Source organism: Canis aureus, chromosome 29, assembly GCF_053574225.1.
Source record: "Canis aureus isolate CA01 chromosome 29, VMU_Caureus_v.1.0, whole genome shotgun sequence".
Lineage (NCBI taxonomy): Eukaryota > Metazoa > Chordata > Mammalia > Carnivora > Canidae > Canis > Canis aureus.
In genome coordinates, this window is record NC_135639.1 from 39,587,663 (window position 1) to 39,612,977 (window position 25,315).

Consider the following 25,315-nt stretch of genomic DNA (forward strand, 5'->3'; position numbering starts at 1 on the left):
TTGGTAACTACAAAGAATATAGCTATAGAATATATACAAAAGGAAATTAAGAAATTTAAACATTGCACTGGAAAAAAAATCAAGTAAACAGAAAAGATAGTAATGCAAGAAATGAGGGACAAAAAAGCTAGAAAACAAACAGCAAAATGATAGAAATCCTTCCTTATAGACAATCACTTGAAATATAAATTGATCAAACTCTCTAACTGAAGATATAAGATGGACACAATAGATAAAATACCAGGATCCAACTACGCTGAGGTTTACTTTAATTCCAAAGATACAAAAAGATTCAAAGTGAAATGACAGCAAAAGATATTCCATGCAAATAATAACCAAAGACAGTAGTGTGGCCATACTAATATCAGAAAATATAGATTTTAAATCCAATAAGTCACAAAAGACAGAGAATATTAATAAAAGGTTTAATACAACAGAAAGATTCAATCATAAACATTTACATTCCTAGTAATAGATCATTAATATATATTAAGTATAAAATAGTAGAATTAAAGGTAGAAATCAAAATTTCTACAGTAAGAATTAGAAACTTCAATACTCTCTTCTCAATAATGAATAACTATCATAACCAGACCGAAGATAATAAAAATGAGGACTTAACACAATAAAAAAAAGAACAAACGGATCTAAGAGACATATACAAGACACTCTACCTAACAATAATAGCATAAACCTTATTCTCAAATTCATGTGGGACGTTTTCCAGGACAGATTATATGTTAAGACACAAATTAAGTCTCAATACATTTTAAAAGATACCATACAAAGTATCTTCTCCAACCACAACAGTATGAGTTAGAAATCAGTAACAGAAATAAAATGAAAAATTCACAAATTCATGGAAATTAAATACAACTGTACACCACTAAAAGATCAAAGAAATCATAAGAGATATTAGAAAATAATTATGAATAAAAAAGAAAATACATCAAAACTTATAAGATCCAGTCAAAGCAGTGCTAAGGGGAAAATTCAGAGCTATAAATGCTTATTAAAAAAAAATCAAAGAGGGACGCTTGGGTTGCTCAGTGGTTTAGCGTTTGCCTTCAACTTAGGTCATGATCCCAGGTCCTGGGATCGAGTCCTGCATCGGGCCCCCGCAGGGAGCCTGCTTCTCCCTCTACCTGTGTCTCTGCCTCTCTCCTGTGTCTTTTATGAATAAATAAATAAAATCTTAAAAAAAAATCAGAGATCTCAAATAAACCACCTAACTTAAAAAAAAAAAAAAAACACCTAACTTTGCAACATAAGGAACTAGAAAAAGAGGAAACTAAACCTAAAGCTAGCAGGACATAATAAAGATTAGAGAAGATAAAAATAAAAAAGTAAACAGTAGAGAAAAAAAAAAAATCAATGAACCTAAAAGTTGGTTCTTTGAAGAGAAACAAAATTGAAAAACCTTTAGCTAAATGAACAAGAAAAAAAAAACTCAAAATATTAACATCAGACATGAAAGTCACTATTGATTCTATAGAATTAAAAATACCATGAAAGACTGCATGCCAACAAATTAGATAATCTTGATGAAATACATAAATTCCTAGAGATACAAAACTCACCAAGACACAGAATATCCAAATACACCAAAACTAACTAATAAGAAGACTGAAATCAGGAATAAAAACTGTCACAACAGAGGCACTTGGGTGGCTTAGTTGGTTAAGGGTCCAACTTTTGATTTTGGCTCATCATGACTTTAGGGTTGAGATTAAATCCCACATAGACTCTGTGCGGGGTTTGGAGCCTGCTTTAGATTTTCTCTCCTTTCCCTCTGCCCCACCTCCACCCTGTGTTCTCTCTCTCTCTCAAAAAAGAAACAAAGAAAAGCCCTGGACCTAATGACTTCACTAGTGAAGTCTACCAGACATTGAAAAAACACTAATTCTTTTTAAACTTTTCCAAAAATTAAAGTGGAGGCAATACTTTGTTTAAGGCCAGCATTACTCTTATACCAAAGCCAGACAAGGACACTACAAGAAAACTACAGACCTATCAACACTATATCCTATCAACACTGATACAAAATTCTCAATAAAATACTAGGAAACCAAATTCAGTAGCATACTAAAAGGATTACAAACTATGACCATGCGGGATTTATTAATGTTATGCAGGATGGTCCAATACATGAAAACTGATCAACATAATACAACGCTCTGAAAGAAGGAAAAAAAAAAAAAAAAAAGCACATGATCACCTCAACTACTGCACAAAAAAAAAAAAACAAAAAAAAACAAAAAAAAAAGCATCTAACAAAATCCTACACACTTTTATGACTAAAAAAATTCAACAAACTAGGACTAGGAAGAAAACTAATGCAACATAATAAAAGCCATATAAGGAAAGCCCAGAATGAACATCTTATTCCAAGGTAAAAGATAAAAACTTTCCCTCCAAGATCAGGAAAAGGCAAGGACGACCATTTCTGTCTCGTGTTCGAGATACTACAAGCCTCCCCTGATATCTATGAGTAGAGCATTCCCATGAAACCTTCTGTGAGTCAAAATGGCATAAAGTGAAGAAGCAATTCTCATCAACTTACATGGAAAAATGGATTATTCCCAGACCCAAAAGATAACCTCTCAGGCTTTTCTCATACTTTAGGACACAGCTTGCTATCAGACGCACAAAGATAAAGCACAGACGCTCACATAGTTCAAAGCTGCGATCTCTTAATGCTGAAATGCTGAGTGTAGACCCCCCAGGAAGGAGCCTGAAAGGTGCCATTAGAAGAGTTCACTGCAGAGCAAATGCTGAATGCTATTTTTGCTTTTCACTTTTTTGGTAAAAGCAAAAATCCTCTTCTGATTTCTTTTGGCCAGTGTAAACAGGTACTAGATTCAGATCTACATAATGTAGGTCTCTCATAAAAGTGGAACGATGTGAATTTCAAAAAAGTGAAGGATACTTGTACTAAATGTTCTAGCCACAGCAATTGGGCAAGAAGAAATAAACAGTATCCAAATCAGAAAGGAAGAAGCAAAATTTCTTATTTTTGTAGATAAAATGATCTTATACATAGAAAATCCTACACATGGCACTAAGAAAATATATTAGATCTAATATATTTAGCAAAGTAGCAGGATACAAAAAAATCAACACAAAAAATTAAAAGGATTTCCATGTGTTAATAACGAACAATTTGAAAAAGAAATTACAAAAGCAATTCCTTTTATAATAGCACCAAAAGGAATAATACTTGGGAATGAACTTAACCAAGGAGGTGAAAGTCTTACACAATGAAAACCATAAAACCTCTTAAAAGAAATTAAAGACTTGAATATATGGAAACATATCCCATGTCTGTGGGTTGGAAGACTTTATTCTGTTAAGATGTCAATACTATTCAAAAGAATCTATAGATTCAATGCAATCCCTATCAAAATACCAATGATATTTCTGCAAATAGAAAAACCCATCCCAGAATCTCAATGAATCCCTAATAGCCAAAACAATCTTGAAAAAGAACAAAAAAAAAAAAAAAAAAAAAGAAAGAAAGAAGAAAAGAAAAAGAACAATCATCATGTTCCTGATTTCAAAACTTACCGTAAGGTTACTGTAATCAAAAGTGTGATGCTGACACAAAGACAGATATATAGACCAATGAAACAAATTACAGAACCTGGAAATAAATCCTCACATATATGGTCCAATGATTTTGTTTTGTTTTTAAAGATTTTATTTATTTATTCATGAGACACAGAAAGAGATGCAGAGACATAGGCAGAGGGAGAAGCAGGCTCCATGCAGGAAGCCTGATGTGGGACTCCAGGATGATGCCCTAAGCCAAAGGCAGATGCTCAACTGCTGAGTCACCAGGCGTCCCTGATCCAATGATTTTGAACAAGAGGGCTAAGACCATTCCAAGAGAAAAAGACACTCTTTTTAACAAATAGTGCTTTAAAAATTGGATATCTATGTAATCAAATGAATTTAGATCATTACCTAAAACCTAATACAAAAATTAAATGGATCTGAACTAAATGTAACATCTAAGACCATAAAACTCTTAGAAGATAACATAGGGGAAAAGTTTTGTGACACTGGATTTGGCAATGACTTCTTGGATCTGACCATAAAGGCACAGGCAACAAAAGAAAAAAATAGAAAAACTGACCTCTGTAAAATTTAAAGAATTTTGTGCCTCAAAAGACAGTATCAGAATAGTAAAAAGGTAACCCACAGGATGGGAGAAAATATTTGCAAATCATGGATCTGATAAGGAGTTAACATTCAGAACATATGGAAAACTTAGATTCAACAACAATAAAGACTCAATTAAAAAATGGATAATGGATTTATATAAACATTTCTCCAAAGTATAAAACGGGCAATAAGCTTATAAAAAAATGCTCAACATCACAATGACCACCACCCTCATTACCCATTAGCATAGCTATGATTAAAAAACAAAAACAGAAAATAACAAGTGTTGGTGAGGATTGCAACCTTTGTGCAGTTCTTGGGAATGTAAAATGGTACAGTGCTATGGAATACAGAATGGTAGTTCCTCAGACAATTAATAATATAAAATTTCCCTACGATCCAGTAATTTCACTTCTGGATATATAATTAAAAGAATCAAAAGGAGGATCAGGAAGAGACATTTGTACACTAATGTTCATAATAGTATTCATAAAGCTAAAATATGGAAGCAATCTAGGGACTGAGGAATGGATAAGCAAAATGGAATATTATTCGATTAATTTTCTCCAGCCTTAAAAAGAAGGAAATTCTGACACATGCTATAACATAGATGAAACTTGAGAACAGTATGCTAAATGAAATAAGCCAATCACAAAGGAAAAATACAGTATGATTCCACCTATTTGAGGTATTTAGTTATCAAAATTAGAGGAAACAGAAGGGTGGTTGCCATGGGATAGGTGAATGGAATGGTAGAATGAAGTTATTTTTTAATAGGTACAGTTTGTTTTACATCATGAAATGAGTTTTGGATATGGGAGGTGGTAATTCTTCCATAATATTATAAATGTAGTTAATAAAGCTGAACAGTACACTGAAAAATAGGTAAGATGGTAAATTTTGTTAGTATATTTTAATTTTTAATGGGAAAATATTTAATACCTTTAAATGGGAAAGAAAAAAACCCACCTGAGACCCCAAAAAACCTTTAAAGGGAATTAATTAATTAGTATCAGGGAGATGCAAGTCAAATCTCCAGAGTTTCCAAGGAAATGAAAAAGGGTGAATGGAGACCAGAGTTAATGCCTCCAGAAATCTGTATCATAGATCTGGTCAGTCTAAGAACCTGTTTTTTTTTTTTTTTTTTTTTAGCGGTAAGATACATGACCAAACTAATAAATTCATAAAGGGACTAGCCTTAATCTTACCTGCACCAGGTATCGTGGATCCACATTTAAATAAGGAGACAGAGGGTTCATACCAGTCACTAGAAAGAAAACATCACATTGCAATGAAATTTTAAAAAGTTATTTCATTCAGTGTTAATTATGCTGTTTCTTGTGTTTTGCAATTTTGATTTTCAGGGTCACTGAATATGAAATTCTCTGCTTTTCTATGCTTCTCCTGTCTTGCGTGGCAGTTTTAGGGTTGTCTCCTCCTGAGGTCCTCAAACCAGGTCTTGCATGAGTGGCTCAGGCTCTCATACCAAAAAGATACTGGCAATAATGTGGATCAAATAAAGCAGCAGGAAGCATAGCTCAAGTTAATTATAAAGCTAATTTCCTCTACTCTGTCACAAGGATGCTTGACATCTATACAAACTGCAAAATAAGACTGATAAGAGACCAATCAATTCCATGGGAAAAACAGTGCTCAGGTTATGTATTATACAGAAATATTTTAAGGTACTTCCTTCAAATCTTAGTATGGACGGCTGCTGACAAAGGTCATTTGCTGTGTCAGTGCAGAGCATTCTTGGGTTATCACCAAAGGAATGTGGGTAAGGACAAAAGAAAATGGAAACTCTCAGAGAGCCAGATTTGAATCCCACTAACTTTGAAAATGGAAAAATCTACCCGGGAAAATAACTTTCTCACATTCTAAATTTAACTCTTGAATTCCTGCACATCTGTTGATTGTTCACAAATCTGTGAAATACCCATGACTATAGTCTTTTCATCAATTGAAAGCCCTACTAATTCTATATTCAATATTCATCCTGAACTGTTCCTTACCACCACCCTTACTGCTATCGTTTTAGTCCAATCACTAAATCTCACCTAGGCTACAGTAAGAATCTACTTAAACAGACTCCTTAACTTGCTCTAGTCCCTTTGATTCATTTCCTATGTAACAACTAAAGTGAATTTTTTTTTTTTTTTTTAAAGAAAAGAAAACAGGGCGAATGACTTCCATTCACACTTGCGATCAAATCCAAAATCCTTACCATGGCTTATAAAACACTGCATTAATGGCCATTCCTTGTCCTCCTGATCTCATGACCTCCTACAGCTCCAATTTCCTTGCAACTTTGTAGATACACAGGACTATCAGTTGTCCTTTAAACGTGTCAAGTGTTTTTTTTTCCTCAGGGCATTTGGACTAACCTTTCCCTTGTACACCTGCCCCCCATTCCTAGCATTTGTACTGTACTCAGGTCATAGTTCAAACGTCAACATCCTCTAGCTGCTTTCCCTGACCCATTCTAAAATGGTGTGCTGCTTTCATCATTTCTCGATCTTGTTTTGATGCCTTTACATAAACTTATCACTAACTGAAGTGTTTGTGTTACTTGGCTCACTTCAATACGATGTAAACTCCACGAATGCAGCAATCATCTCCTTTAACCATCGGTAGTCCCGCACCCAGAAAAGTCACTGGCCCATTCCAGGTGCTCAATGAATGGTGTTCACCCTCGACCTCTTAATTTACCTTAAAATCGTAATCAAATTAATGTAACAATGCTTATCACATTAAGGAAGTGAGTGCCCTTTGCGCTCCAAAACCCAGACCTCAGGGGACTTGTTAGATGAAAAATGTGTTCCAGATTCAGTTTTGACAGAAATGACACTAGGGCTCTTTTGTTCTTGAGCATAAAAGACCTGGAGAAGTTCTATTCATCCAGGTGAATACCTATAAAATCTGAAACTCGTGGAAGATGTATTCACAGGATCGAGGGTACAGGCAGGGTATTCATGCTTCTGCACTTTTGATCTTGTATTTTTCCTTTCTTACCTGGCTTCTTTTTTCAAGTCCATAAACGACCTTTAAAGTGCAGCTCACTTCTCAGCTCCTCCAGGTGGCACGATTCAAATTTCTTTCTTGCCTATATTCAATATTAAATGCTTTGACCTGACGGCTACCTTTCAGCTTCGAAACACGAGACTTTGTGCTTAAAAGTTATTTCCAAGCTATTTGGACTGTATTTACTTGCAGAGCGAGGCTCACCTCTTAATCTAGAGTCGAGCACACAGCCCAAAGCACAAGCAATGTGTGAGAGGAAAGAGAGGAATTTGTGGACCAGGCTTGGATATCAAAGGAAGAAAAGAGGCAACGTCTCCCGAGTCCAGGTCGGACAGACCTGCTCGGGGATCCACGGCTGCAAAAACTCGTTCGACGTTGAACGAGCGGCAGCGCAAACACACGAACTCCATCAGTGGTACCGAAAGGAGTGAACGCCAGCCAAAAAAAGGACAGAGGACGCTATTCGTCCGGAAGAGTCGCAAGGACCAGTAAGAAATGTTCGTTCACAAGCTAGGCCTGATACTTACGCGGGACTCCGGCCAAATCCGCGTGCGAGTAACTTGCCCCGCCGGCGCCGAAAAAGCCGGCCAAGCCCCCGGTGGTTTTGTTCCCGCTTCCCCCGCCGCTCTCCATGGTGTCGCAGGAAACTGCCCGTCTGCTTATCACCACCGCCTTAGGCCGGGTTCGTCTGCTCGGCCGTTGCTCCCCCGAAACAGCAGGGCGACCCGGGTTACCCCTTCCTCCTCCACACGGTGACCTTCCGGGAGCCGGCACCCGCTAATCCTTGCAGTTCCGCTTTGCGACACTGTACGTCCCGGAAGCCGGAAGCGCCTGATGGCAGCCTTCCGGTGGTGGGAAAGTGAGCCGAGCCGGAATCAAAGCGGCGCATCCTGAGGCAGGTGGGGGTGCCTGTGGAAGAGGGAAGGCAGGCGACTGGCTAGGGCTTGGCTCGGGAGGCCGGCGGAGTAGCAACTGCAGAAGCAGGCAGCGGCAGAGAGGGAATGGTGCCTGGAGGCGCCGGCGAGGAGGCGCAGTCCGTCCCTCTCAGGGTTAGTGAATGAGGCTCTCCCCGCGGCCGGCCCGGGGACTGTGCGCTGCGGGTCCCAAGCATGAGTGCGGGCCCCGGCTGTGAGCCCTGCACCAAGCGACCCCGCTGGGGCGCCGCTGCAACTTCTCCGCCGGCCGCCTCGGACGCCCGGAGCTTCCCCAGCAGGCAGAGACGCGTCCTCGATCCCAAGGACGCTCCCGTGCAGTTCAGGGTCCCACCGTCCTCCTCAGGCTGCGTCCCGGGGCGGGCGGGACCGCACAGAGGCAGCTCCACCTCGCTTGGTACGTGGGGAAATAAAGAACTTTGTCCTTCGCTTCGGCCCAAACCTCATCTTGGTCTTTGTAGGGGACACAGGGACAACATCCCTTTCTGGTCTTGTGTCTGCCAGTCTGAGGTCCTCTTGCTAAGCCACTAAGGCCACTAGTAGGGGAATGCGGCCGCGTTTTCCCCGTTGGGATTGGTGGTGTGAGAAACCCTAATGAGTAGTCACTCACAAGAAGGAAAATGGCAGTAGACTCCACCTGTTTGGTTTCCTCGGGTTTGCTGAGAAGTTGCCTTAGTTGTTAAGGAAGTCTAATTGTGTATGTGAAACTTCAGCCTCTAGATGGAAGGAAAGCTACAAAGGTCACAACTTCTCTTGATTCAGATTCTTTGTCCTGGGGGTGCAGAGCTGTTAGTACTAGCTGGCATTGTACTTTTTTTTTTTTTGGCATACAGTGTTGAATAAGAGTAATTTGGCCTCTGTTTTCAGATCCTAAAATCTATCAAGAGAGATTAAACAATTACAAGTCCACATAATTAAGGGTAATGGATATGCTGACAGGTGAGGGACATACATCATTATGGTAGGAGTCCGGAGTTTTAATACAATCTGTGGGATTAAAGATAATCTCCCAGAAGATGAGAGAGTTTATTTTGAGGACTGAGAAAGGATGAGAGAGTTTATTTTGAGGACTAGAAAAGAGGAAGTAAGGAAGTGTTCCTAAAATGCAGCTGGTGCATACTGTCAGCAGGAGAGTGTAATGAGAGGTGGGGCTGAAGGGAGGTAGGCAAAGATCAGATCATACTGGAAAATAACGGGCAATGCTGAGGATTTTGAACTTTAAGGACAATGAGAAGCTTTTAATGTCTTTTCGATAGGGAAGTGACTTCATGTACATGCACACACACACAGACACGTGTCCCCCCCCCCCCCCCCAAGGCCTCTGGCTAGTGTGTAGAAAATGAAGAATGGATTGAAAGGGAGCAGAAGTGTAGGCCCAAGGCTAAAGGAGTTAGTGTAGGTGGGAGATAATGATGGTTTATACCTGGTTGTGGGCAGTAGGAAAGAAGTGGATGGTTTCAGAGAGAATGGGTTTGTACCTCATAAATATTGTTTGTGCTGGATGTAGATTTGAGGATCCTTGGCATAAATGTGATAATTGATGCTATAGAAGTAAATTAGATTATTTAAAGCACGTAGAGAAAATAAAGGAGACCTAGGACAGAAACTTTAGGAACATCATCATCTAAGAGTAGACTGAAGAGAAGCAGCCAGAAGAGTAGGATGAAAGCCTGGCTTTTATTGTGTCACACAGGGAAGAGAGCATTTCCAAAAGGATGCTTTGGTCAACAGTGTAAGAGGCTGCACAGAGGTCAGTCTTTGGGTGAATGGTGTGAACTTAGTTCTGTCAGGACTTAGAGGCAGTGGGGAGTAGATCTCAACTAAATATTGAAGGATGAGCAGGATTTGCTGTATAGATCAAGGAGAGGAAAAAATATGCAGAGGGATGGCATGTGCAAAGGTGGTAGGACTGGAGTATAAAATGACAGGACTGACAGGAGCGCCAGGACATGAGGCCAGGAAGAAGGGCGGAACTTCTTATGGACAAACTAGTTCCATTTCAAAGAGTTTAGACTTTATTCTGTGTTAATGAGGAGCCACTGAAAGCCTCTAAAAATGGAAATAGCATTCAGTTAATATTTTAGAAAAGATGGCTTAGTGGCCTTTGGACTTCTCTGACTGCAGTCCACCGTATAAATTTCACTTGGTACACAGAATAAGAAATCTATAAACTGGGTAAATATGCCATTTTTATTACAAACATGTTTCATGAAATACCTATAATGTAGGAGACTTTCTTATGTTGTCTGTATCTCACTTAAGAAAGTCCTTTGTTTAACATTAGGTTAGAGAAAGTCAAGACTGGACAAGGAGACCAGTTGCAGGAAACGAATGCCGTTGTTTAAAAAGTGATGTTCCTGTTCTTTTGATGTTGGTGCTCTTTTGAAGATGGAAAAGAAGGAATGGATTTAAGATTTAGGCCGTAGATCTCAGAGAACTTGGCGAAGGAGAGTGGAGGAGAGGGGCAACTGAGAGTGACCTCCAAGTCCTGTATCTGACTTATGCGAGAGGCTAATCTGTGGGCCCATTAACTTTATTTGCATATAAAGGTGGAAGAATTAGTTTCTATTGGAGGAGAGCAACCAATCCTCATGGTTGGATCTTTTTATTTTCTGCAGATTTTTGCAGAAGAGGAACAAAATGAGTACTTGGGCTGTACTTTACATGTGTAAATGTTTTTGTATACTGGGCACAGGACAGCAATTAGAATGTTCAAGTCTAAACAAAAACTATTGTTTCAAATTTGGAATTCTTGGGATCCCTGGGTGGCGCAGCGGTTTGGCGCCTGCCTTTGGCCCAGGGCGCGATCCTGGAGACCCGGGATCAAATCCCACATCGGGCTCCCGGTGCATGGAGCCTGCTTCTCCCTCTGCCTGTGTCTCTGCCTCTCTCTCTCTCACTCTCTCTCTCTCTGACTATCATAAATAAATAAATTTTTAAAAATTTTTTTAAAAATTGGAATTCTTGTAATTAGTACTACTCAGGTAAAAATTAGGAACTTTGTACTTAAATTTTTCATGTATAGTTAGAGTAGGGAGAAAAGGAAATGGGCATTCATTCATTCATTCAAGATCTTCAAATTTTGTGTTATTTGCATTCCTGGGTATATTTCTTATATTGGTTGAAATCTGCAAATCTGCATACAGGCAAAATTCAAGGTGCTATTCACATTCTGATGGGAGCTCCTCTTCTGCTTTTTATGACTACCTAGAGTTTCTCTCCCTGCTCCAGGCATGGTCCAAGTGTAGGATGGGTGGTGGTGATTACAGTGGTGGTGGGGGATCCAGTTTGTCCTCCTTCCTCCATATCTTTCCTTCAGCCTCAAAGCTGTCAAAAGCATTTTCAGACCTCTTTCTTCATCTCAAAACTCCCACTGTCCGTCACTCTTTGATCTCACCATACCCTTCCCATACCTTATCTTGCTGGGGGGGGAGGGGCGGGACTTTTTGTGAAATTTAGGTTTTCCTTTGTAATGCAGGTGAATTTCAAAGCTTTTTGTGTCATTTGCGTGTATCAATAGCCCTAATTGATTTGCTCATTGAACATTGAGATGCACTGGTTACTGAGTGATATTACTAATGAGATTACGTGTAAATGATGTGAAATTAAAATAAAATTGGAGAACTAATCTCAGTGAAAAAGAGATTGGATGGAAGTGTTGGAGAGGATACATTTGTTGAGTTTCTGCTTTGTGAAACTGAACACTGCTATTTTTTCTCATTGATCTACATAAGTCTTGCAGGAGATATTTATTGTTAAACCTATTTTATATGTGAGGAAATAGAAGCTCAAAGAATAAAAATACTAGTAAGCGACCGAGTGAAGATTTTGGTCCAAGATCTGGTTTGACTCCAGATCTTGTATCATTTTTATCACCTCTTATTGCTCTTCTTTTTGTTTGCTGTGATTATTTCTAGTAAAAAAGAAAGAAGTTACCAGGTAACATGGGAAGCATAGTTTTATGTTCATTTCGGGAATAAGGGGGTAAAGTTCTAAGCAGTCTTGTGGCGTGTTGCAAAAGAAACCTTTGAAAGCCAGAAATAGTGGTATTGAAAAGAAAAATAGGACTCTCAGAAGAATGTCTTGTTATCAGGAAATACCAGTTCCTTATTTCTGGTTCCTCCTTCTTTATCCTTTTCAGAGGCTTCGGGAATTATAGTAGGGAACTTGAAGCTGGCGAGAGAACACATTCTCAGTGTCAGAACTGCAGGAGAACGCTACATAATTTCTTATGAAATAATGTTGTATGCAGTCTTTCGATTCTGTACACTTGCCTTTGTAGTGCTATGCTTCATGTGCATTATTGGATTGGATACCACTAATCCTTATATTTATGGAGAAAGGTGTTTTGAACGCCACACTGACTCAAAAAGTGAATTTTTGGTTCCTTGCTGGTTTGTAATTTGAGGATTTTCTCTTGTGTTTGAGGTAATGAAATTAGAGAAAGAACTACTGAAAAGCCTTGAAATTAAGTGGTTCACCCTCTTCTGATTGAAGCTAATTTTTTCTCAAGCCTGATTTTCTATTAACTTAATTAAGTCACTGAAATAGTGGTATTTAACAAGAAATATCAAATATAATTACTTTTTTGTGATAGAAACTATTTTGAAAATACTGATCAAAAATTTTTACTAGTTGGAATGTTTTTAAAAATGCAATTCTTTGCATTTTATGTAAGGAATGTAAGGAATTATATGGTGCTCAAATAGAGTGATAAAGCTGTTGATTTTCGTGTATTTGGAACAGCATCTGTTTTGCTCATGTTATGGTGTTTGAGGAGACATAAATAAGAGTAGAGTAAGTCTGTGACTTAAGGTGCATAGGTTTTTACATTGCAGCTTGGAGAATAGTAGAGAATCTTTAAAATTTTATATTTTTATACTAAGATATTATATACATTTAATCCATAGGCAGTACAGTTAAAAGCATGCTTGTTTTTAATGATTTTGTAAATTGTGGATTGCATTTATTTATATTGCATCTTTACTGAGCCATCAATTCTACTTTTGCTATTGTCTGCTGGTCATTTTAGATACAAATTATCTACCTAATTAGATAGATAGATAGAATTTTCTCTTTGGCTTCTCAAATTTGGTATGTTCACAATTGATCTAATCATATTTTCCCCTAAATCCAGTTGTCTTATATATAGTCTACATTTTTAGTTAATGCTGTGACCATCTTTCAAGTCTCAGACTTAAAGCCTAGTGTCACCCTTAACTTCTATCATTGTAAAGTCTGTAATGACTCATTTCTCAACTTTTATTTTCTGTTCTTACAATGACTAGTTTTGGTCCTTGGCCATTAGTTCTCCAACCTGGTTGATGATCATCAAAATAACTTTTTGAAAAAATACAGATTCCAGCTTCCCTAGTGACTCCCATCATCACACATACATTGATTCAGTGGGTCTGGGGCCTGGCCCTAGGATCCATTAATTACCAGGCCCCTAATGATTCAGCTGGTTTGGAAACCACTGACCTAGACCAGTAACTTCCTTTCTAGTTTCTACCATTAGAATCTTCCTTCTTGCCCCTTCAGATTTGCCCTCCAGGGTATGTATCCTGTATGACTGGGACCCTCCTAGATTTGAGTTCTGGGGTACAGCTCTGAGTGTGACCTGAAACTTTTTTTGTACCTCTTTTTGTGGGTTATTCAAGAACCTCTGTGATATGGTCCTAGCTGACTTTTCAATCATAGTTTCGGTTGCTTTTTTTTTTTTTTTTAAGATTTTATTTATTTATTCATGAGAGGCACAGACAGAGAGGCAGAGACATAGACAGAGGGAGAAGCAGGCTCCCTGTGGGGAGTCCAGTGTGGGACTCAATCCTAGGACTCTGGGATCACAACCTGAGCCGAAGGCAGTTGCTCAACCACTGAGCCACCTAGGCGTCCCCTATTGCTTTCTTTTTAAGTTCTTTATATTTCCCTGCCATTGGTGCCTTACAATTTTCCCTTTATGTGACTACATGTTTATTTTCAAGGAACAGTTCAGTCTGTTTATAAGATTGTCCCACTTACTCCAATTCCCTAAAATAGTATTTTCTTGGAAATACCTAATTCCTTATCAGGATCCTTTTTAATACTAAACATAGTTATGAATCAACATTTACTTAGTATATACCAAATTGGGCCTTAAACACCTCATAATAACCCCAGGATAGATACTGTTAACTTGCAGGTTTACAAATAAGGAATCTGAGAAACAGAAAAATGAGCCCTCACAAAGACACATAGGAATCCATTGGGAGAACTAGGATTAGAAACTAGGTGATTTGATTTCAGAGCCTGTATCCATTGGTCGTACCAGCTCTTTCAGGGGCCTGTCACTTTCCATTGTGTGCCAAATGCATTTATATTTGTATTTCTGTTTAATCTCTTAATGCTTGAGTGTGGAAGGAATGATTGATTAATCTCTTTAATTCACAGAACCTAGCACAATGCCTTACATGTATAAATGCTGCTATAGGTATTTTTTTCTTTGAAGGCAGGTATGCATAAACATAATTGTTTTGGTATGTGTCTTTTTTTTTTTACAGTTTTCAAACAAAAGACTATTACCAGTTGGATGGACATTAAAGGAATCAAGACAACTGAATCAGAAAGGTATAGAGGTATACATGCCTATATAGAAAAATGAGTAACATGATATATGAATGTTTTATCTTGCTTCATGCTACTTTTTCTCCTTGCTTTCTCATTTTTATTTATTTATTCTTTCAGTTTATAAATAATAATTTTTTAGTCTCTCAAATGCTAGAGTCTGTTCTATATACTTGACCTACAGATATGAAAGAGACTTACAGAGTCTCTAAGATGCTTATAGTATACTGATGGCAGATGCAAAAACACATGATTATTACATAGTGTGATAAATAGGACAATAAAGGTATAAACAGAGAACAGTGGTGGTTAGCATATAGAACAAAGAATTAGCTTTACCATTGCAGGAAGGCCTGCCAGGAGGTGAGTGAAGTTTAACATTTAAAGGAAGGGCAGGTGTTTCCCAGGCATAGAGTTGGGGAACGGGGATAATAGGCATATGTGCAAAGTCATGGAGTCATGAAAGACTGTGTTTAGGTAATTGCAAGTAGTTTAATTATTGCTCTAACACTGTGGGAAAGGGGTTGAATAAGTGATATTTTTTATACCATAAGTTCTTTCTATTGTATCATAAATTCTATTGTCTCATTAGTTCTTTCTATTCTGTTGTAGTTTACATAGTAAAGAAAACAACAATACAAGAGTAGAATCCATGATGAGTTCTGTACAAAAAGATAACTTTTATCAACATAGTGTGGAAAAATTAGAAAATGTTTCTCAGCTAAGTCTTGATAAATCACCTGTTGAAAAAAGTACACAATATTTGAGCCAGCATCAGACTGCAGCTATGTGTAAGTGGCAAAATGAAGGGAAACATACAGAGCTGCTTTTAGAAAGTGAACCTTCGACAGTAACTCTGGTACCAGAGCGGTTCAGTAATGCTAACGTTGCTCAGTCACCCCAAAATGATGATCACAGTGATACAGATAGTGAGGAAAGTAGAGATAACCAAAAATTTTTGACACCTGTAAATTTTAAAAATGCAAAGCAGACCACAGAAGGTGAACAGGCCAGAGAAACCAGAAGCCACCAGAAGTGCAGCAAGTCTTGCCATCCAGTAGAGGACTGTGCAGGTTGTCAGCAGGAAGAGATAGATGTGGTGCCAGAGAGTCCCTTGTCAGACATCGGCTCTGAGGATGTTGCTACTGAACTGAAAAATGCCAACAAATTGAGTAGACAAGAAAGTACTTTAGGGAATTCTTCTCCATTTGAGAAAGAAAGTGAACCTGAATCACCAATGGATGTAGATAATTCCAAAAATAGTTGTCAGGACTCAGAAGCAGATGAAGAGACAAGCCCAGGTTTTGATGAGCAAGAAGATAGCAATTCCTCTCAAACAGCAAGTAAACCTTCAAGGTTCCAAGCAAGAGAAGCCGACACTGAGTTGAGGAGACGGTCTTCTAAAGGAGGTGAAATTCGATTACATTTTCAATTTGAAGGAGGAGAGACTCACAGTGGAATGAATGATTTAAATGCCAAACCATCTGGAAGTACTTCTAGCCTGAATGTAGAATGCAGGAATTCCAAGCAACATGGGAAAAAGGATTCTAAAATCACAGATCATTTCATGAGAATGCCCAAAGCAGAGGACAAAAGGTAATGTTTTTCAACAAGAATATCTCCAATAGTGTGATGTATCTTTCATAATTTTGTAAGAGAGTTTAACAAAGTTACGGTTTATACTGAAGCAAAGAAATAGTTGTATTGCCTGTTAACTGTTTATGGTGAATTTAAACCTAGGTTCAAAAAGACCAGAAACAGAAAACAAGGATTGAATAAATATTGTTAATTGGCTTTTTTTTTTAGTTTTATGATCTTCCTTCTGAAGTTTGCGGGGATTATCAGAATATAAAAATACTAGGTTGACAGTGGCTTCTGTTTATCCATTTTTCTAGGCCTTTGTATACTGCATTTTCTCTAATGCTCTGATGCACAGGCAGGCGTTACTGTACTCACTTTAAAAATGGGAAAACTGAAGTTTAAGTAAGAATTCACTGAAAATATAACTTGTGGGTGGTAATGCTGGGATTTAAACCCCAGTCTGTCTGATTATAAAGCTTACATTTTTGCAGTTATCCCATGTGGAATCTTAAAGCTTACTCTCCATAATTTCTATCATGTGTGCCATAACAAGTTCACTTTGTCAAAAATTATTGTCTAGAAACCTGGGAAGTAGCTGATACTATGAATCATGACTTAACTTGGCACTGCTCATATTTTTACATGGCCTGTTTTTTGGAAGGTGATATCTGTGTTTAGAAATTCCTTCCACAGACTTGAAAGTAAGCTTTTTAGCTTTACCATAAGTTTTATAAATTTTTCTTTTGATTATAAACACCAAGGAGAAAGAGAAGCCTGGTACATTTTTTTTTTTTTTAAAGATTTTATTTGTTTACTTGAGAGTGAGAGAGAGCGTGCACACACACTAGAGTGGGGTGAGGGGCAGAGGGAGAGGAGAAGCAGACTCCCCACTGAGTAGGGAGCCCAAAACGGGGCTTGATCCCAGGATCATGACCTGAGCCGAAACCAGATGCTTAACAGACTGAGCCACCCAGGTAAAATGTCCCTTAGCACATTTTAAACAATAATATTCTGGGTAAGTTTTGTACTTGTATATCTAATGAAACTTAAGTAGTAAGTGATTTGTGACTTAAACATTTGTTTTAATCTTAGAAAAGAACAATGTGAATTCAAGCATCAAAGGACAGAAAGGAAGATACTTAAATACATTCCACCTCACCTTTCTCCAGATAAGAAATGGCTTGGAACTCCTATTGAGGAGATGAGAAGAATGCCTAGGTGTGGGATTCGGCTCCCTCTCCTGAGACCATCTGCCAATCACACAGTAACTATTCGGGTAGTTATTACTTCTTACCTATAAAGAGAGAGGACTCTTATGTCTTGATTTATTATGATACTTATTAACATGAAAAACACACCAAGATATAGAAACTCCTTCTCTTTTCTGATATATAAAGTACTAAGAAGTCTATAGGTTGGAGAAAAATAATGATAGCTTACTTAATATAGCACTTAATATATCCATAAGATGAATCGTTGTCAGCTGATAAGGAAATTGACTTTTTTAGCATTTTTCTAAAAACTTACTAGTTTTTTTTTTGTTTTGTTTTATAGTCAAGTAATAGTGTTTGTTGAGTATGCACTACGTATTAGGTAGTGATTAGTCCCTAAAGTTCAAAGTTGTGTATAGTTCGATATCCTGAAATTGTTCTCCAATTTTGCCCTCTTTTCTGAGCTTTTCAGATTCTTTAGACATCACCATTACTGTCCCAAAGGTGTCTCAAGCTTAACATCTCTAAACCTCATTTTTAAAAATTGTGGTTAAATATCCAAAATATAAAGTTTGCTATTGTATAATCATTTTTCAGCATACATTTCAATTGCAGTAAGTACGGTCACAATATTGTACAATTATTACCACTGTTCATTTCCAGAAAATTTTCATCATCTCACACAGAAACTATAACTCTCCATTTCTTAATAGCCCCTGGTAATCATTTTATACTTTCTGTAGCTTCTTTTTTGCAGAAACAACTTTATTGAAGTGTATAAAGTTTACCCATTTTAAGTGCTCACTTAATTCAGTGATATTTAATTAATTTACTGAGTTAGGCAACTATCACCATATCCAATTTTTTTAAAATTCTTTTTTATTTTTTTATTTAAGATTTTATTTATTTTTTCATGAGAGACACAGAGAGACAGGCAGAGACATAGGCAGAGAGAGAAGGAGAAACCAGCTCCCCATTGAGCAGGCAGTCTGATGCGGAGTTCGATCCCAGAACTGTGGAATCATGACTTGAGCCAAAGGCAGATGCTTAACTGACTGAGCCACCCAGTACCCCACCATAATCCAGTTTTAAAGATTTTTTTAAAGATAATCTCTGTACCCAACATGGAGCTTGAACTCATGACCCTGAGATCAAGAGTCCCATGTTCCACCAACTGACCCAGCCAGGCACCCCTCATAATCCTATTTTAGATTTCTTTCCTTCATTGGGTAGTAGTTTTAAATAGTCATCTCATTTTTTAGTCTCTGTATTAGATTTCACAGGAATTACTTAAAATCTTTTATTGTACAACTTAGTCTAGATGTGATTATTTTTTTAACTATAGAATTCTGTTTATTTATTTTTTAAAGATTTTATTTATTTATTCATGAGAGACACAGAGACAGAGAGAGAGAGAGAGAGGGGCAGAGACACAGGTAGAGGGAGAAGCTGGCTCCACGCTGAGGAGCCCGACGTGGGACTCGATCCCAGGTCTCCAGGATCATGCCTGGGCTGAAGACAGCGCTAAACCACTGAGCCACCCGGGCTACCCTAATTATAGAATTCTTTATCATAGTTAGAGGTAGAAGCAACATGGAACAGGGTGGGGTTTGAGCTGAGCTCTAAAAGATGAGCACAGGGGTGCCTGGATGGCTCAGTCACTTAACTGTCCAACTCTTGATTTTGGCTCAGATCATGATCTCAGAGTTGTGAGATTGAGCCCTCAATTGGGCTCTGTGCTCAGGAGGGAATATGTTTGAGATTCTCTCTCTTCCTCTCTCTCCCTCTGCTCTCCCACCCCCATGCTTACTTGCTCTTTATCTCTCAAATAAATAAACAAATCTTAAAAAGAAAAAAAGATGAGCTAACTCTAAGGGGGAGTTACTATGGAAAATAGTTTGCTTAGAATTTGGATGGGGAATGGTGGAAGACAAGACTTGACAAGTAAATTGGATCTATATCATAGAGGACTTCAGGTGTTTGGAATTGGACTTAAGTCTATAGGTATTGGAAATTGTTAAAATGTCTGTCTACACAATGGTTATGCTGTAGCAGGATTAATCAGACAGCCTTGTGGAAGTGAGGATCCACTGACAACAGAGAAAAGTAATGTAAGAGCTCAGATAAGAGATGAAAAAAAGGACACAGTAATGATCAATTTGTGCTATGTGGAAGTGGTTCAGGGGTTCTTAGGAAATTTGACTCATCTTGCTTTTCTAAAGTATATTTTTAACTGTGAAAAGCCTGTAATAAAAGAACTAACACAAATATGAAAATGCTTAATATATTTTAACCAGCAGATTTTACCAAGAGAACTCATTTTAGTGCAGACCATAGCACTAAGGTTCTCTCACCACTGCTGTTTAAAAACACTGAAGAATATACTTAAACTTAAAATAACAGTTTAAAAACATTATTGTCCATCAACAGTTAATGGATAAAGAAGATGTGCTACACACACACACACACACACACACACACGAAAACACACAGAAGAATATTACTCAATCACCAAAAAGAGCAAAATCTTGCCATTTACAACCACATGGATGGAACTAGAGGGTATTATGATAAGCAAAATAAGTCAGAGAAGGACAAATACCATACGATTTCACTCATGTGAAATTTAAGAAACAAAACAGAGGAACAAAAGGGAAGGGAAGGAAAAATAAGATGAAAATCGCGAGAGGCTCAAATCATAAGAGACACTAGACTCTAGGAAATAAACTGAAGATTACTGGAGGGGAGGTGGGTTGGGGGAAGGGATAATTGGGGATGGCCATTAAGGAAGGCACTTGATGTAATGAGCACTGGGTGTTATATGCAATTGATGAATCACTAACTTCTACCTCTGAAACTAATAAAAACAAAAAACATCATCATTTGCAAGTATTTAGGTGTCGGAGTAGGATTTTCTTAATACTGTGTAAGAGCTATAAATGTAGATTAAGTAGGAGGTTGTATAAGCTTTAGCTGTCATTCTTAATTCCCAGTTTCAGATTTTGTATTTATAATCTCATTGTCATTTATTGATGTTAGAATAAGTAAAATTATACCACTGAGCCACCCGGGCTGCCCAATTAATTTGTTTAAAAAATTTTTTCACTCATGAGCATAGAGAGAAAACTTTTTTTTTCTTTTTTTGAAACTTTAAATTGTGCAGATACCTATGTCCACATTTTCTCTTCTTACATGCACACCAGTCATACTGGATTAGAACCCACCTAAAGACCTCATTTTATTTATTTATTTATTTATTTATTTATTTATTTATTTATTTATTTATATTCAGTTTGCCAACATACAGTATAACACCCTATGCTCATCACATCTCATGCTCTCCTTAATGCCCGTCACCCATCCCCCTTCCCAACTCCTCGTCTGCAACCCTTTGTTTTCCAGAGTCAGGAGTCTCTTATGGTTTGTCTTCTTTAATTTTTCCCCACCCAGCTCCTCTCCCCCTTCCCTATAGTCCCTTTCACTATTTCTTATATTTCACACATGAGTAAAACCAAAGGATAATTGTCTTTCTCCAATTGACTTATTTCACTCAGCATAATACCCCTTAGTTCCATCCACGTCGTTGTAAATGGTAGGTATTCATCCTTTCTGATGGCTGAGTAATATTCCATTGTATATGTTAGACCACATCTTCTTAATCCATTCATCTGTTGAAGGACATCTTGGCTCCTTCCACAGTTTGGCTATTGTGGACATTGTGCTATGAACATTGGGGTACAGGTGTCCTGCCATTTCACTACTTCTGTATCTTTGGGGTAAATACCCAACAATTCAATTGCTGGGTCATAGGGTAGCTCTATTTTTAACTTCTTGAGGAACCTCCACACTGTTTTCCAGAGAGGCTGCACCAGCTTGCATTCCTACCAACAGTACAAGGGGGTTCCCCTTTCTCTACATCCTTGCCAGCATTTTTTGTTTCCTGTCTTGTTAATTGTAGCCATTCTTACTGGTGTAGAGGGATATTTCATTGTTGTTTTGATTTGTATTTCCCTGATGAGAAGTGATATGGAGCATTTTTTCATGTGCTTATTGGCTCTGTGTAGGTCTTCTTTGGAGAAATGTCTGATCAGGTCTTCTGTCCATTTCTGTACTGGATTGTTTTTTGGGTGTTGAGTTTGATATGTTGTATGATTCCATTTCTAGAAAATGTCCAGAATAGGCAAAAGGTAAAACTTCCATGTTTTAAATATCCTCTTCCTCATTTATTTAATGTCTATTGTAAGCAGTATATGTATATATTTTTATTTATGTATAAGTACATATAAACATTCAAAAATATAAGCCAGGCTCTGTCATAAATATTGAAAATCCACAATTAATATGGGTTTTATTCTCAAGAAATTTAGAGTCTAGTGGGAGAAGGAAAAACAGGTGAGCTCTGATGTGATAATGATTTAATAAAACGAGGGAATAAACTACCCTAAAGTTTTTGAAGACTTCTTAGAGGAAATGAAAATTAAGCCAAGTGTTGAAGGTCAGAATAGATGTTTAACCAGATAGTGTTTGGGTAAGAGAGGATGTTAAAAACTGGGAACATCATTTGGGATGACTATAGGCAGAGGGGAGCCATTATTGGATTAGGAGCCTGGGAATACATTAGAAAGATTAAGATTGTTCCCAAGTAGGGATAAGGGCTTTATGGAGGATGATTGTGTCTGGGGACCGCGGGAGTTATGGGAGGAATAGAAGGCAAGCAGTAAGGTGGACCTAGATGTGATGATGATGAAGGTGGAATGAGCAAACATGATTACTGGGAAACTGATCAACTGGAGATAAGGAGCAGAAACAGCTGGAGAAAACTTCTGAGATTTCTTATGGAAGAGCTGGTCTGCATTTTAATACCATTTGTTTTGGCTGCTTTCTTTGTATTATTTTGTAGAAGGTATGCTTAGGGTTTATGCACTTACAGTTTCCTTGTTTCCCTCTCTTTCAGGTAGACCTTTTGCGAGCAGGAGAAGTTCCTAAACCTTTTCCAACACATTTCAAAGATTTGTGGGACAACAAGCATGTTAAGATGCCTTGTTCAGAACAAAACTTGTACCCTGTGGAAGATGAGGTAAGCATAAAATAGATGTTCTTTTAGTCTCTGAAAATTTAGTATGTGCTTGTTTGACTTCTGATTCTGTGATCCAAAAAAGCTTAGCATAATTTCATTTGTTTTTCCTTTCCCTTAAAGAATGGTGAGCGAACTGCAGGGAGCCGGTGGGAGCTCATTCAGACTGCACTTCTCAACAAATTTACACGACCTCAAAACCTGAAGGTAGTTGATTTTGCTATTGTTGCTTCTGGTTTGTAGTTCTTAGATGGGGGCCTTGTGTCTCCCTAAAGACATTTTTTGATCTTTAACACAGGTTAACAGCATTATTTGCATGCAAAGTGCTTGCTTCCTGAGGAACTTTCTTAAGAGACATTCCTGGTTTCCACTCCATCACTAGCAAAAGAGTAGAAGAATTGAGAGTTGTAAATGACTTGCCTGGAGCCACACAGAATAATTTGGAGAACCTGGAATAAAACCTTTGTTTCTTTATTTCCCCATCCAATTGCCTTCAGAGCAAGCTTCTCCTTTATTTTTTAGAATTATCATGTTTCTGAAATGTCTTTAAAAGTAAATGAGGAAAGAATTATGACTAGCAATATTTGCCCAAAGGGAACAGAGTTTCCTAATGATTAAAATATACATTAAACATGCTGTTTTGTATTGCTGTTAATATAGCTTCTAGCAGTCTAATTATTTATTAATCTTACATTTTGGCAATTTATTTTTTGATTTTTTTAAAGAATATTTCACTTAAGAATATAAGAACAATCATTAGATTGTTTTTCTAATATCTAAAATATGGGTGAGTATATGTTTATTTTTGGCATTATAGCCGTGTGAACTTTTATAACAATAACAGATTTTTCTATATTTGGGTGAAAATGAGTTTCATTTGCTTTGAGAGACTTAAGTTGTTGTGTTAGTGTCTCAGGTTTTATACTCTTTTTCTATTTATACTTAAGTTATTCTTAAGCTCTATATATTTCTATAGCTCCCATTTGTCTTTTTTTCCTCTATATGAAAAACATTAGTATGTTGTGCCATAATGTATTTTGAAATTTCATTCTTTAAAGACAGTATTTCTCAATCTTGTAATGTACTCCTCTTAAATGGAAGAAATTCTCAGGGTCTGCTAGAATTTGCTTATTTTTAGTATAGTAGTATATGTACAAACAAAACTAAACTCTTTATATTTATAGCTATATCAATTTGATTTTTTTCCATTTTAAGCATTATGAACCATCATTTGAATTGTGTTCATTTTTACAGTGGAAACAATTTACATTCAGTATCCCTTTTTTGCATAAAAGTTTTTTAATCACTGATCTGACCCTCAAGGTAGTATGCTGAAAAACTTTAAAGAATATAAAGAAAAAAAATTCTTCATTTTATTTTTACTACTTATTAATCACATATGGTGGATGTTTGTGGATGCAAAGATGGAATCTGTATGGAGAACATCAGCTTGCAAATAAATATGATAATGAGCACTTTGATTCAGGTTCTGCAGAATTTGACAGCCTTGTACTGCGGTATATCTTATGGTGGCTCAAAATTTTCACCATTTTTATCTGTTTAAAGCACCAGGCTTCATTCCTACACTGTGTTGTCTTTTGTCCTTTGTATCCAAAACCACAATTAAAACTTAAAAAAACGGAAGCAGGACACCCAAGAATACTATCTATACTCCTTTTGAGAAACACTGTCTAAGGTTCTATGGCCTTATAAGCAGGATTATTGAAATTTTTCATATTTTTTCTTAAACATAAACACAGAATAATCAGTGTTCTAAATTACCCTGTCTACTCACCCTTTTAGCAATTCCTTAGTGAGCCAGTGACTAAGAAGGGGTAATTGTTTTACTCTGAATTTCCTTTTCTTGTTTAATTTATGGTAGGTTCAACAGAACAGGATAATCCATCAGAGATTTTCTTCTTTCTGCTTTTGGTAATTGTTTCTTTGGCTGAAAGAACACTATGGGGGGGAACGTTAAGTCCCTCTTACTGAATATAATAATCCTTTTGGTGCTTTTATTTGATATTGAGTTAAGCGGGATTAGAGATGTTAAAAGTTTAAAAAAGGAATAGTGTCCCCTAAAGTCCATTTATACAGTAATATTTCTATAATTGATGTGTCTGGTAATTTGCAAAGAATGTACTTCTTTGTGCTTTAACTAATTGTGCTTACTATGAATAATGAATTAAAGTTGATAGCTGAGAATACAGAATAGCATCCAGTTTTTCTAATGATAGGAGACCTTGTGGTAGGCTACTTTTCAGACTTGAAGATAAAGTAAAAGTGAATGAATGTTAGTTAGGAATTAATGCTCATTATAAAATCCACTTAAAGAATTAGAGTGTAAAGGTTAGACTGTAAAATGTTCTTCCTTACCAACTTTGAGGAATGATTTACATGTAAAAAAAGAAAACGCAGGCTTTTAAAGTATATAATTTAATGAAGTTCAACATTTGCATATACCCATGAAGCCTCCCTACAATCAAGGTACAGAACATTTCTGTCACCTTCAGAGCTTCCTCTTAACTCCTTTACAATTGACTGATTCCTCTTTTCTGCACTGTCCCCAGGCAACTAACTATTGACTTGCTTTTTTCTTTTTCTTTCTTGTTTTTCTTTAACTGTAGATTAGTTTACATTTTACATGAATGGAATCACCTAGTATGTATGTTAGTGTATCTGGGTTCTTTTGCTCAGAATGAACATTTTTGAGATTCATCAAT

General features: G+C 37.2%; 2 protein-coding genes across 8 annotated transcripts in view; one reads left to right on the forward strand and one right to left on the reverse strand.

Moving 5' to 3' along the window:
• LOC144301476 (mitochondrial import inner membrane translocase subunit Tim23) overlaps positions 1-7,987 on the reverse strand; it is a 33,480-nt gene extending 25,493 nt beyond the window's left edge. For 2 of the 3 annotated variants that reach the window (XM_077878589.1, XM_077878590.1), the window contains exons 1-2: positions 7,719-7,987; positions 5,376-5,434 (exon numbers count right to left, since the gene is read on the reverse strand). In XM_077878589.1, coding sequence (XP_077734715.1) covers positions 5,376-5,434; positions 7,719-7,824 — 165 coding nt within the window. In that variant the 5' untranslated portion in view covers positions 7,825-7,987. The remainder of the gene's footprint in view (positions 1-5,375; positions 5,435-7,718) is intronic. The other variant, XM_077878588.1, reaches the window with a different exon arrangement.
• An 8-nt stretch (positions 7,988-7,995) lies between these two features.
• PARG (poly(ADP-ribose) glycohydrolase) overlaps positions 7,996-25,315 on the forward strand; it is a 117,413-nt gene continuing 100,093 nt past the window's right edge. Inside the window, exons 1-6 of one of the 5 annotated variants that reach the window (XM_077878581.1) lie at positions 7,996-8,086; positions 14,663-14,729; positions 15,339-16,322; positions 17,400-17,583; positions 22,473-22,595; positions 22,716-22,799. In XM_077878581.1, coding sequence (XP_077734707.1) covers positions 14,692-14,729; positions 15,339-16,322; positions 17,400-17,583; positions 22,473-22,595; positions 22,716-22,799 — 1,413 coding nt within the window. In that variant the 5' untranslated portion in view covers positions 7,996-8,086; positions 14,663-14,691. Of the gene's footprint in view, positions 8,521-14,662; positions 14,738-15,338; positions 16,323-17,399; positions 17,584-22,472; positions 22,596-22,715; positions 22,800-25,315 lie in introns of those variants that run through there. The other 4 variants (XM_077878579.1, XM_077878578.1, XM_077878580.1 and 1 more) reach the window with 4 other exon arrangements.